General features: G+C 37.0%; 2 protein-coding genes across 3 annotated transcripts; both read left to right on the top strand.

Annotated features, from left to right (window-relative positions):
- Positions 1-119: 119 nt before the first annotated feature.
- On the top strand, positions 120-4,794 carry LOC148677020 (uncharacterized). 2 transcript variants are annotated; one of them, XM_088616692.1, is made up of 2 exons: positions 120-251; positions 1,516-4,794. In XM_088616692.1, the coding sequence occupies exon 2, from the start codon at positions 1,520-1,522 to the stop codon at positions 3,464-3,466; it is 1,947 nt and encodes a 648-aa protein (XP_088472818.1). In that variant the 5' UTR covers positions 120-251; positions 1,516-1,519; the 3' UTR covers positions 3,467-4,794. The 2 variants fall into 2 exon arrangements, with proteins under 2 accessions (XP_088472818.1, XP_088472819.1); XM_088616693.1 differs by lacking the exon at positions 120-251 and adding an exon at positions 583-918.
- Positions 4,795-6,706: 1,912 nt separating this feature from the next.
- Positions 6,707-14,348, top strand: lrrc15 (leucine rich repeat containing 15). Its single transcript, XM_088616694.1, has 2 exons — positions 6,707-8,157; positions 10,743-14,348. The coding sequence occupies exon 2, from the start codon at positions 10,748-10,750 to the stop codon at positions 12,500-12,502; it is 1,755 nt and encodes a 584-aa protein (XP_088472820.1). The 5' UTR covers positions 6,707-8,157; positions 10,743-10,747; the 3' UTR covers positions 12,503-14,348.
- Positions 14,349-14,585: the final 237 nt, after the last annotated feature.

The raw sequence follows: 14,585 nt of genomic DNA, 5'->3' as shown, positions 1-14,585 counted from the left end.
TAGAAGAAAAAAACTTAAAACGAGCAGTAGCTTGAAGCAGTCTGTTGCACAAGTGACCTTATATGGGAAAGTTTCTCTCCCTCAAAAACGTGTCCCTGAGATAAACTGTCATACTAACATGGGCCTCCGTGCGGTCAAAAGCCTAGATAAACTTGACAGCATCAGTGTCACACATGCTTTAAGAAGGGCCTCGCATGTGTAAAGCAGTCTGTCTGAGTCGTCTCTCCTGTGGTGTCCTGTCCTCTTTAATGGTAAGGCTTTTAATTTCACACAGCCAAACTAACCCATCGTGCTCAGCTGTTGAGAACAGTTAACTATCAGAAGAAACGAGTGATAATTTTATACACTAACTTTGAGTATTTTCATCACTTACATGTATTATTTTTTTATTAAACATATTAAGGATGAACTACATTCTAAAGACCAAGAACAATGTCATGTTCATTTCACTTTCTAGTGAACTGTAATCTAGAATACAGGCCACTTTCATGACAATTCTGCTCAGAGTATAGAGTAATTAGCACAATGGGTTATTGAAAGTATGTTTCACAACTTGTTTCACAATTTCCTTTCCCTCCTGTTTCCTTTCCTTGTTGTGACTTATTCACCTCTGTTTAAATTTGAATCGCCAGTACCAGAGGAATGATGAACAAATCACTTGCACTGTGAACATTGCACATCAAGTAACTAGTTAACTAGTTTCATTTTTATGCTGTGGTAAAACGTGATGATGAAATTTGGGTGGATACTGGATAGAGAACAGACAAAAAAATTCTACAGCACAAAAGCAGAAGGATGAGGATGATTTTGTTTGTTGCACTTCCTGTATTACAACTACTTTGTTACTCTATAACAGTACAGATACTGGTGAAGAGAGATTTTCAGAAGAGCAATATTCGCTCTTATGCTATGAAATAGGTAATTATTTCTGTTAATTAGATAATGGAGCTGATACACCTTACGTGCTTGCATATTAAAACCTTATTAGCATTAACATTTTCTCTTTGAAATGATCTCATCTAGTGCTTTCATCAAACCATGTTTCAATTCTAAACTAAAGTTGAATTGCTAGTCACAACATGTCATGTTTTACCATAGAAACTTGTTTTAAAAAATCTTGCAAAATTTGTGGTGTTCTTTTGTCATTGTGTATTTCAGTAATTAATATTAAAATCTAATATTAATCCTAAAATGCAAATCTGCATTGACAATGAGGACGTTAAATATGACGTGTTCCTAAAATGGTAGGGTTATAGAGTTAACATTTAAAATATTTGAAAAAAAGTATAATTGACATCATATATACAGTATCTCATAGGGACTCCATAAGAATAAGTCTAGCAGTAAAGTACAGAGTGAATGGTAAGTATCCCCACAAGAGTGGAGACCTCTATTTGTTAAGTGGTGAGTTTGAAAATCAGTGAAGAAAAATTCATCTTACCTTCATTCCTATGTCCTTTATGTTTATGGGTTTATCAAGTCTTTTTGTAAATATCTGCATTTTTTCCTTTTAAGTGACATGCTGCTGCTGTTGCTTACCTTCGTACTGCTGAGAGACGAGTTCCTTCTTGGACTCAGCTGTCCCGCTGGGTGTATATGCCATGAGAATGGCCTCACACATTGCAAAGGAGAGGAGATCGCTGAAGTGCCACCAGCTTTGCCTTCCGGCACCACCTCATTACAGATTTGGCAAACCCAGCTCAGGGAATTAAAGGCTGAAAGTTTTCATCAGTTGCCTTACTTGCTGCGACTACAGGTGAGCAAGAATCCACTGACGACTGTACGTCTGGGCACATTTAATAACCCACCGAGCCTGTTATCTGTGAAATTGTCATTCAACCAGATCTCTACTCTTCCACGGGGACTTTTTAGCAACCAAACTGGGCTCACACAACTGTTTGTAGACAACAACAGGCTTGCTGCGATAGAGCCAGGCTTGTTTGACCCCCTGGGAAATCTGACTGAACTTGATTTGAGCAACAACAAGCTCAAATGGCTTTCTGAAGAACTATTCCATAGCCTCGGAAACCTGCGTACCCTAAACCTGGGAAAAAACCTCCTCCAAACCCTCCCTGAGCGTATTTTCAGTTCTCTTACCCTCCTCCAAAAACTTTTTCTATATCGCAATGAAATTAGGAGCCTTCCACTTGGAATTTTTAAGAACCTTCATAACCTCAATGAACTGAAACTTTTCAGGAACAACATTCAACAAATCCCACCCAGACTGTTCTGGCCATTATCAAACATAGAAAGCCTTACTCTCTCCTCAAATCAGCTCACCCAGCTGCCTCCTGAAAGTTTCTTCCACTTGCCCAACCTCACCCAGCTGACTCTCTTCGAAAACCCACTGACAGACTTACCCGACAAGCTGTTTGGAGAAATGCCGAGACTAAATGAATTCCTTTTATTTCATACAAACCTTATTACCATCCCAGGCAATTTATTTGTTAACATGACAGGTCTAGAGTTACTGTTTTTGACACGTAATGACAAATTATCAACTTTGCCAAAGGATGCCTTTTCTGGCCTGACGAGCCTGGTCAAGCTTGCTATTCATTCTAACAGTTTATTGCGCTTGGAGCAAGACCTGTTTTCTGACCTAATAAACCTCAAGAGCCTTGCACTTTATTCCAACAAACTCAGCTCCCTTCCAGAAGATATCTTCAAAAACCTTCCAAAACTCAGTAGCGTTGAACTGCACAATAATTTACTGGAAAACCTCCCTAGTGAACTTCTCCATTCAGCAGGTATGCTACAAAACATCAGCTTGGATGGAAATCATTGGAACTGTAACTGCGACATTGTGAACTTTACAGACTGGATAAGGAACAATAAACATAGAATTTCGAACTATGAAAATGTATTGTGCTATACTCCGGCTCATTTAAAAACTCACCATCTTAGTTCAATAACGAATGAAATGCTCCCATGTGGAACAACCTCCGTTCAACCCACTTTTACTGCCTTTTTGACAAAAACTATCAGTATTTCCAGCACTCATGAACGTCCAGGGATAAAAGCAACCCTCTCTTCAACTACTGACAAGTATTTTCTCACCACACTGAGCAGTAGCTGGACCACTCAGCCATTGGTGTCAACTGGCACACTCTCTGTTTCTTCTTCCTTTACCCAAACCTATGACCATGCTATTCCCGAGAACCACACATCGCAGAGGGAGTTGGATAGCTTGTTTCAGATGATACATGACATTGAGGCTCTGCAGAGAGGACCCACAATTGTGCATCACAACAGGGTAAATGGTAAAGTTTATCTTTGGACTGTTCCACTACAGGACCCTGACATGACAATCCATTTACTCATACGTGCTGTGTTAGTAGCTGCAGCACTACTTCTCATTGGTGTTCATGTGTTTGCACTTTACAAACTGAATCAGATCATATCTAGTCTACATGACCTAGTTAATACACCGGGTGTTTTGACTAACAGAACAGAAGGTATAAGGTAAACAATATCAGCCTTATAGTGTTTTTTCTTTATTTTTCTCCCTGACAATTCATATAGTGTTTTTTGAGTGTCGTTTTATGTTGTTTTTTTTGCTGGTGTTACTTTTTTTTAAATTCCTTGATTTACTGATTAATTAGCTTAAACATTCCTCTCAAACCTCTGGCTGGTACTTTTTCACAAATCTAACAGGAATTGTATAAAATTCGAGATTTATGCCAAGTTGAACTGGCTTCTAGCGTACAGTAGAGGAAAGTGTTGGACATGTCAGGAATTGTTTTTCAAAAATATCCTTTCAACAATATTGCAGCATCAGCCAAAATTCAGTTGTCCTCCAAAACAGGAAGTCAAGTCAAACACAGTGTACTTTTTTATCAATTTTATATGTATCACTTCTGATGCCAGGAAAAGTTAATTCAATTTTATAGATTTTGTCCAGCATTTTATCAGACAATAACTGGACTATTGCCCTGCAATGCATTCCAGTGAAAGACGAAGTTCCTTATAGTTTTTTAAAGACATCACTCAATATTATATATTATAATATAACCAACACCCATAGAAAATACAAGTACCATGGTATTACAAGTTTTAAAAACTGCTTTTGCATACAATTGCTAATAAAGTGTAAGTATTTTTCTCAGACTGTTTATGAAATCTCTGTAACAAAATAAATTAATTGACAGTATCACAAAATGTTACAAATTCCAAATTAAGTACAAAATCGTCAACTTTTGTGAAAGTACTGTAGGTTGCTATGGTGAAACTGCTGGTCTTGCCACAAGCAAGAGCGAGAGCTTGCGAGACTTGTGACTTAAACCGGCCCTTAATGCTCACTAGTCACTGTAATAACTAAGGTACTGTGACATGCGAAAGAGTCAGTACAGGTTGGGCAAGCAGATCTTTCACCATAGAAATGTTCCAAAGTGGTCTGCATGAAGAGTTTACAAGTCAGTAGTATCTGTCTGCAAAACAAGCCTGCTGTTTAAAAGATGACAGGGCCGCTTCACCTTATCTGAAGTTTGTTGCCTCATTTTGATGAGTTGCAGAACATGGCACTGCGCATACCTGAAAGTTCAATCTATTTTGTGATGTAAACTGGAGATTTTATATGTTACTGTGTACATTTGACTTTCATTGTGGCTTGAAATGCACTCATCCATGCCGATTCTTTCTACCTACGTTGCACTTCCCCTGTAAATGTATCCACAACATACATTAAGGAACTGTTGTCATATTCCGAATGCTGAGAAATACCTTCAAAAGGGAATTTGTAGGAAATTGTATTAATTTAGCAAACTACTTACAAAATAAAGCAAGATTTTCTTTAAAGTATAATTGTTTTTTTGAGAAAGAACTAAAGAAGAAGGTAAGAAAAGACAAATACTTAATAGTTCTGTAATAACAGAAGCTAAGGAAACAACAGGCTGCTGTGATGAACAAACCTTGTTTTCATAACTCCCACTCGCAGACAGTCAGGAAATAGGCCGAACAGTAAGCTGCTTATACAGTAATTACTCACTATTTTGCTAAATCTTATGTTTTGGTGGTGAATAATCACTGATCACATTGTTCCTTTGTTTTCCCTGAATACCACTGTTAACATATCCTAGGAGATTTGGAATTTACAAATCAGCCTAAGACTACAGGACACAAGTGGCTGAAATTACACAGATTCAGAATGTTGCTAAGACGACCAATTATTTAGTAGATTGGCTAATGACCAATATTTTTAATTAATAAAACTATATTTATCATGTCAAAAAAACATATTTAGTGAATAAATTATGACGCCACCAATAAAATATTCAAAATGGGGTTATTTCTGTTAATTTCTGAGAGCTAACAATCTACAACAATGCAGGCCAGATGGGCAACTGGAAAAATAAAAGGCCTAGTTTGTAGTTTACTGTACTAAAGGAAAAGAGCCTGTGTCTAATAAAAGTAAACCTTACAGTATTAATGACGAAACATCGGGTACCAATTTAAAGTCTTCAGTTACACCTCTGTCACTAATTGGCTATAAACATAACAAAACATGCCGTTTTAATAATTCCAAGAATAAAAACAGTTCATTACTGAAATACCTTCCCAGTTAATAAAAGGATTGTTGAAGAAATAAAAAGGTTGACGAAGATAAGCATTTTAAAAATAAAAAATACTAGTCAAAAGTATATATCAAAAATCACAATTGTTCCCTCTATTATACAAAAGATGGAAACCCCCACCTTTTCAGAAATATCTAAACAGTACAAGGGAAAGAGAAAGGTGAGTGTGTGTCAGGTCGCATTGAAAGGTATGATACTTTTAGAACCATTATATGTATTTATTTTACATGTTCTATCTCTATCTCTATCTCTTTAGCACGATGAACATGTTGTATCATTCCAACTTTCAGAATGTAAATCAAACACAAAAACTCCAATGTTTCGCATACCTCATCACCCTTCACCCCTGCCAGCCTCAAAGTAGATCCCCCTCCCTCAAACGTTTCCTTCCAAAAGACTCCAGAGGTGATACAGGTCACATAGAGTGGAAGACATACACCTCAGCTAGATCTGACAGTCAAGAGCAGAGCTCCAGGCCAGCTCATTCTCTCCCCAACTGGCAGCACGGATCACACGCACTAGAAAATATTTAGAAATGCCAGGATTCACTGATTCCAGGAAGGAATGTGGAAATTCCCAATGAATTACCACAGTGATTTTAGCCATCCAACCAGCTCAATTTCCACCACTGTGAAAGATTGGAATCATAATTCCACAAACTCACCAGGAATACTCTTATTCAAGGAATAGTCTTGTCTAAAATACTGGACGTAACCAATACCAGACACTCTCAAAACATGAAAAAACATGCTTATAGTGCCCCATTATCTGACCACATAAGGAAGGAGGGACAAATGTCATACAATAGCATCTGTGAGGTATCGTGTACAATCATGATCATGTACAATCTGTGGGGAAAAAATAAAATACTTTTTGACTAAGATTTTTAGAAGCTAAATTGATATTATCCTGAACATAGTTCATTTCAAACTTTTGCTCATAATGAGATACTGACTTTTAGTTTACCTTTGAACACAAAGCCCATCACTTTCACTTACACTTTAACAAAACTGTAATTGTAAAAAGTCCTTCAAACCTTAGCATAATAACAATACTTATTTCTGTTGATTCAGGCGGAGGGCATGACAGTTATGATCTTATCAGTTAACAACTGTTCAGAGTTACAGTATCTGTGCATCTCTTGGCAAGCTCTGCTCATGGCCAGAGCAATGTGATAACAGGCCTTCCTCCTGCCTTTCAACTCAGCAGAAAAAAGGTTGCTGTTGGAGGGGACTTGGGCAATATTTCACTGACACTAAAAAACAACGAGATACAGTTTCAGTGAGAAACAAATCCTACTCCTGTTTTGGAAAAGTATAAATCTTTTTGCCTGAAATACTCCAATATTCACCACAGGAGGTGAGGCTTCAAACGAAAACCAATCAATAAGATGACTCTATGAAGCAAATATGCATAAAAAGAGTCACTTATGAGGGAACCACATTTTAGGGTCTGCACACTATTCACGATCATTCATGGTTTTGCTCAGTTTTTACATTCAATTTGTTTATTGGTTTTTCAGGGAAAAGAAAGAACGTTATATGGTACCATATACAATAATGGACAAAAGTGAACAATCATCATGGCATGAAAGACTTGGTACCAAAACAAAGGGTGTAGATCCAACAATAATATAAAAACAGGAATAACCCAGAGATTTGGAAGAGGTAAGCAAAGGAAAAAGAAAAGAAAAGAAAGAAAAAAAGGTAATGAAAGGAAAAGAAAGAAAGAAACAGGTAGTGAAAGGATAGAAGAGGGAAGCAACAGTTGTCAAGGTCTTCTAAAGGTCTGGGTTGCGCTGCAAGTTCTTAAAGAAGTTTGAAAAGAGCTGCCAGGCAGAATACAAACTTGCAGTGGAGGGGAAAGCTCATTTTTACAAGGTGGAGAAAGTACACCACATCCCTTACCCAGTGAGTGACGTTTTTTTTAATGGTGGAAATGTTTTTGTTTCTACTGTGTTGGGGGGCTCTCACATGTCATTATACTTTTCAAAATGTACATATTTGATTCACGTGTAGGCCGTTTTTATTTTTCAAATGCCAATGTCGCAGTTGAACATTCCAATCTGTTGGGTTCATTCTGTATTAATCATTCACATGTCATTTGTCGTATAAAACTATTGGGGTTTCAGAGCTTAATATTTTGGATATATTTTGTTTTCCAAAAGCATACAAAAGACAAATCAAAAGGAATCCTTTTGTTAGTAAACGGGGTCTCACTGTCACCTCTAGCTATTAATTCTGCTATGTTTTAACGAGTGGCAGATTAAGGGTGGGGCTTTGCTGGCATGCAAACCAACCAAAACGTAGTCCAAGAATCTGAGCATCCAAACTAGAGAGAACAGCTCAAGCAGAAAACCAAATCTCTTCTTAAAGTGAACAAAGGACTTCAATAAGCTGTTGCTGTGAACACAGTGTGACAAGTCCCCCCAAAATATTCAGGATTCTCCCTACTGCTGAGTCATTTCTGATGCATAAAAGCAGGGAGGAGACAGGGCAGAGCTACACCACAGTGAAGAGTATAAAGACTTCTGCATGGTCACAAACTCCTCTGTTCATTTCAGCAGCTACAGATCAACTTTAAAAAGGTAAGTTATTCCTATTTAATTGTTTTTCGCAATGGGAAATTACCCATATATTAATCAGAAATACTATCCTTAGAGCTTTTTTTACACTCTACAGACATTTTAAGGTTTGATTATATGTGTTTTTTTCTTCTTGGTAACTCAGAACAAAAATAAATTACTTTCTAAATTATTTAGTGTATTCAAAAGAAAATCATTTGTTGTGGAATGGTAAGATATTCATTGTAAAACTTTCTGATAAGACTACATTACTTTTCTTTTTGACCTTTTCTTGATATTTTGTTTTGAAGTTATACTTTTTTTTCATAGTAGACAAAGTTTGTTATTCATAGAAAGACTTCTACCCATTCTGCCAACATTACATTCAGTATCAAAACATTCTATAAATATATATAGTATTCAGATATTTTAGATGTTTGTATTTTTAAGGAGCCACTTTAATGAAGAAGTAAATGTCTAGAATAGTGGTATATAAGCAGAACAAGAGAGTGGCAGCAGCAGAATGTGTTCATGTTGAGCAGGCAAGGCTTACAGAAATGTAATACTCCAGAAAAATGTAAGTTTCTACAGGAAAGTGCAGTAGCCAAAGCAAGCACTGACCACAGTAAATAAACAAGCAAAGTGCTGGGAAAACAACAAACCATATCTCCATGGGGTTTAAACAAAGGGACATGAAAGATGTTAATGTGGTCGACTCCTGCCCCATTAAGAGATTCTGGCTCTGTCATGTTTGGAGAACTTACAGTATATCTGAGCTGAACAAAAAGATTTTATTCACTCATTATGCATGGTTGCATGTATTAGAGAGGACAAAGAAAAATAAAAAAGGTTATTTCATAATGAAACCAACTGAAGAGAACTGACAATTGTACTGTGATTAGTGCCATAGACCAATTTATGTAAATTACAAATGTATTGTATGTATTTAACTACTTGAAACTGTAACACACAGAAATATGTTATGCAGCTAGTAACATAAGATGGTGGAGGGGTTATACTTTATAATTCCACTAGTGTTATACATTAATTCTAGTTATATTTATGATACTGTTGAAAACTTTGCCTTTGTGTGTGGGACTGCATCTCCTTCAATTCCATAGTTTAGTTTAAAATCTATAAAAGAAAAAATAACCTTTCATTTCTACATAGCACAGTGAATGTAGGTATGAATGAAACTCTACAGTGTGATTCTAATGTGACAAGTATTGATCTGGTACTACCCAATTTTCTCACTGCATCATATGCATTTAACAATTTAGTATTTAATAATATTGCTCTCCTGTTTTTTAATTAATTTATTTTTTGAGAATGCAGAGAAAACACACTTGATAATCTCAGTACATTCTGTTTGATTCTCGCCTTTTTTAACTGACAATGCTGACTGTATTCTGTCTGGAGCTGTTGGGAGGTGATGGAATTTAGGGAGTAAGATGTTTTTGAAAGTAAAACAAATACTGTCAAAAAAAACAAGAAGCTAAGGTCACTGATCTCATTGATCTAGTGCAGCTCAGCTAAACACGGGGCCTTCAGCGTGTCCCTGCAGTTGGATATTTTTCATCAGTTATCAGAAAGCTGCTTAATCCTGATAAGCCCAGCAGCCCAGAGCCTATCCTGGAAGACTGGGACAAGGTGGGACCACTCCCTGGCCAGGATAGCAATCCATCACAGGACACCCACACACACGCACACAGGGACATTTTAGAGACACCGATAAATTTAGCCAGCATGTCTTTGGGAGGGGGGAAGAAACTGGAACAGAAACCCAAGCGAATCTATGATCCAAGACCCAAGAGCTGTGAGGCAGCAGCACCTGTGTGCCAGTGAAATACGTTTCACCTATGGCAACACGCAGATTGACAAAACCTGCATAACTATTCAATTAATACCATTATATTTTTGTTAGAATTGGGTCATGACTCTAAAAACATATAACACCATATAAGGTCTGGTTCTTTTACCAAAAAAAATGTTTCACTCTTACATGACAGCAGAGAATGGTATTTTTCAGTTGAAAAGACGTTTGAGTAATTATTTCTGAGCAGAAGCCATATGGAGCAGAGCTTTTTCCCCAACACGATGGCTAGTTTGCTATTTATTTTAAATGACGTACTCCAGAAAAGGATGAAGCAGCTCATTATCTTGGCAAGACATCTTAAATGAGGTTTCCGGCATCATTACAGTAAAATGAAGCCTAGGGCCCACACAGCTGCTCCTAGTCTGAGTCTCATTCCACACTGGCACTGGGAAACTCTATGCTACACTTACTGTGCTCCTGTGGAAAATTGTCCTATTAATCTGCATAACTTCCAATGATGAGAGAAGTGGTCTAGGGATTACATAACACATAAATGTGCAATTTCAATTTTTATATGAAACTGCTCACTTTCTGGCATTTGACATGGCAATTAAATGGAAAAAAGACTGTACTGGAAAATAAATGACCACAAAGAAAACCATAATTCCAAAAAGTACAAGAAACCATTCACTGTCATTCATTGTAGCTGAAACTAAATAATTGTGGATTATATTATATTAAGGAACAAATTATTCTATATTGAAATACATCTAATTGTTATATTTCCTTTTAGGCACCATGGAATCAGCAGGCTACTTGCATATACTTATCAGCCTTCATGCTATATTGTTCGTTTGTGGGAACTGCCCAGACAAATGCTCATGCCCACAAGATGGATTGGTGCAATGTTCCGGAAAAACTATCACAGAATTCCCAAGCTCCCTACCTCTGGATACCATACGCCTTGACATATTGGACACCAAAATCAATTCTTTTAAACCAAGTGACTTTCAAAGATTACATGACTCTCTGCGTTTTCTTTTTATAAATCGTGCTGAATTAAAAGAGATAGTACCAGGTGCATTTGACAGTGTAACTAGACTTGAGATTCTGGTTTTAACAAGTACTCCACTACAGGAGCTGTCAGATGGATTGTTCAGAAATCTTGTTAATCTTACAAAACTTATTCTGTCCAAAAACAAACTACAAATGATACATCCTGATATGTTCTCCAGTCTTATAAATATGAAAGATCTCAATCTTGAAGAAAATCTGTTGAACTCCATTCCAGATGAAGCTTTCCGCCGACTCACAAAGTTACAAAAGCTTGATTTAGGAGGGAATAATATCACTGCCTTTTCAAAGACCATTTTTCAAAACCTTCATGAGCTTCAGAGCCTCAAGCTTCAGAAGAATGCACTCAGAGAAATCCCAGCAGGCGCCTTTGATCACTTGACAAAACTGAATGATTTGTCATTACACGTCAATCAAATTGAGCATCTGCCAGCTGACTTGTTCTCCAAGCAGCAGAACTTGAAGAAACTGTACCTGTCCAACAACCGCATTTCAGAACTGCCAGAAGGCATTTTCCAGAATATGCCCAACCTCACTGACATATCCCTGCATGAGAACCAGCTGGTAAGTTTATCCAGTGGTATATTTGGCCCTATGCGTCTCCGACAGCTCTGGCTGTATGACAACAATTTAGCTCACATTGGGGACAACGTGTTCAGCAACCTCACCCAGCTGCGGCTCTTGGTCCTGAGCAGGAATAAGATCGGCACTATCTCCAAAGATGCCTTCCGTGGTCTGTCGGAGCTTGGGGAAGTGTCGCTGCACACGAACAGGCTGACCACCTTGGAGGAGGGGGTGTTCAACGGCCTGCTGAAACTCCAGAACGTCTCCTTGGAAAATAATTACTTGCAGTTCTTGCCCAGATACCTATTCCAAAACCTGCCACAACTGAGGAAACTTGAGCTCCATAAGAACTCATTGGAGAACTTGCCACAGGAGCTCCTTGACTCCTTAGACAAAGCAACTGAGGTGACTCTCTTTGACAACCCCTGGAAATGTGACGAGGACATTTTACCTCTAAGAAACTGGATTAATCAGCACCGTTCTAAGGTGTACAACATCAGCCAAGTTGTCTGTCATTCCCCTCTCTCCCTGAAGCTTACACCTCTTACAGACGTCAGAGATGAGGATCTGACTTCTGTTACAGCCAGTAATATTTCCAACAGCTCAGTTACGGTAACGCCGGTCAGTTTGACCACTGCCACTACAATACAACAGCGGTTACTGACTTCCTCATTTCAAACAGAGAACAGTGCTACTACTTCCTCGTCTAAAATAACCCCTTCCAATTCCAGCGAGGACTTCGACAATGGGGAGGGACAGGCTGGGGGGCTTTCAAAGGAGGCTGTCCTCATAATCATTGTGCTTATCTGCACAGTCCTAATTTCCAGTGTCATCATCTGTATTGCTTGTAGGAGGAAAAAAAGACGGTCAAGTGGCAACTTAAACCCTACGCAGAAAAGGAATTCAGCAATTTGAACACCATCAATAATGACACTGGTCAGAAAGCCTTCAGAACTTTAGACAAATAATGTGGAATGTGATGCTAGGGTACCAGAATGAAATAACATTCATTTGTAAATCATTTTGATTGGCTGATGGAAAAAAAGTTAGCTGAAGTTGGATGGTCAGTCACCTGTATATCAAGGAATTGCGGCAGCAACAGTTTTGAGGGCAGGAGGTTTTTAAAAGTTCAGCTGTAATTAATGTCCTGCCTTCATCTTGTTTGCTGAGTGACAACACGTCATCTATGCTTGATGGACAGGTGACACTGTGTGCCAAGCAAACACCTTATTGACAACAAGATACCAGGCCACTACACAGCTTTGTGAAAAAAATCTAATAAAGTACTCAGCATTTGGCACTTTCTTCCTGGTATATACATTTATGTCAATATTCGTTTGTGCGGTTTAACAGAGACAAGATAGACGACTTTAATTAATGTGACTTTCAGAAATCCAAGGGAAACGTGCCAGAAATCAGTCTCAGGATGTCATGCTGTCTGGGTGTCATCTCTTAATGTGTGAAATAAACTCAAATGATTTTGCAGATCGAATGCTTTGCATAATACCATAGTTTTATTGTGTACATTAAAAATGCCTACATAAAGTGTAAAATTGAAATAATGGAGAAGTGCAAATAGTTTTATAAAGTTTCACAAAATTCAATTTACAGTCTTATTTGTAAATGATTGCCTTATTTGTCAGGTGTAGTAATGTATTTGTTAAATGTTATCCCAGATTGGATTTACTATAACACTCATCGAGTATAAGCTCAAAGAAGTTTGAAAACTTTGTGTTTAAGAAATAAGTTGGTCTTGACAAATTGGGGCAAAATGTTATACATCAGATTTGCAGCTGTATGTTTTTCCTAAAGGATTGATCCTATGAATTGCCTGTCATGTTCTAATTGGTCACAGTAGGTTTTCACATTAATTGACATTTTGTTGGCTTATAAACTATTTAAAACTTTCACAATTCATCATAATCACAATTATGAGAAGAGCTGCTGTCACAGGCCAGATACCACTTTTTGGTTGTGTATTAGCTCTTCTTTGACTGAACAAATTACAATGTGCAGCAATTACATTTTCGATTTGTCTTAAAATGTTTATATTAAGACACAATGTTGAAATATTTGAGCCATCTATATCGACTTAAATTGAAATGAGGTTTTTTGTAAACAATCTAAGAGCCTTTCCAATATTTCCTCTGCTGTAAATGTCTTGCAATAGGCAGTACCTTTTCAGTATTATTATATTAACCGTTTAACGAAATACCACAATATTTAGATTGTAGTATGAATTTAGTTCAGCTTTGAAGATTGTTTCTGCTGTAATTATACTTTTTTAATTCAAATGGCATTAGAGTCTCAGTAATGTGTAAATAGATCTATGAATGGATTGTAATAAATATTAATTTTACATATGTGTATTTTACACATCTAAAGGATGGTTTATTAAATTGAATACAAAACAAAAAGGTAAATGTGGATCTGTAGTTGCTAAAAAGCAGGAGTGAAGCCTTGCATTTAAGGGAGTTTTTTATTCAAAATTTGTTTTCAAAATATTGGTCACTGTTTTTATTTGTAAAAAGTTAATCTTTTTTAAAGATTGTGGCATCTGATATCATACAACTACTGAAGTGTTATTTAACTAAAATTTAAATGAAAAAAATCTAATTTCACATTATTTACAGACAAGCTTTGTAATTCTTATGTCAGTAATCAGTATCAGTTTGTTGTGTAGAAGAGTTTATGTGAGGTAACTTCGAGTAAATTTTTAAGGAAAATGTAAAAAAATATGTCAATAAACAAATCATTTTGATTCAGTTGTTTTTCTTGACTGCAGAAGACAATTATTTAATTCCATGATTCCCTGCTATAAGGTTGTTCTGGGATTTTGCTAGATTAGCCCCAACTTTGTCAGATCCTACAAAGCTTTGCAAAAAGGTTTTTTTATCTATAGCCTATAGAGATTCAATTTAATGGATCACAAATTCATCACAGTGCCACTAGCAAAACACCTTTGTTGACACATTTTCATATGACAAAAGAAAACTAT

The sequence above is a fragment of the Lepisosteus platostomus genome, chromosome 2 (assembly GCF_059453375.1).
Source record: "Lepisosteus platostomus isolate fLepPlt1 chromosome 2, fLepPlt1.hap1, whole genome shotgun sequence".
Lineage (NCBI taxonomy): Eukaryota > Metazoa > Chordata > Actinopteri > Semionotiformes > Lepisosteidae > Lepisosteus > Lepisosteus platostomus.
This window is presented reverse-complemented; position numbering and strand designations above follow the sequence as displayed.

Bases quoted from the DNA above. Each gene is read 5' to 3' on its own strand.
- LOC148677020 (XM_088616692.1), top strand. From the start codon at position 1,520: ATGCTGCTGCTGTTGCTTACCTTCGTACTGCTGAGAGACGAGTTCCTT.
- lrrc15 (XM_088616694.1), top strand. From the start codon at position 10,748: ATGGAATCAGCAGGCTACTTGCATATACTTATCAGCCTTCATGCTATA.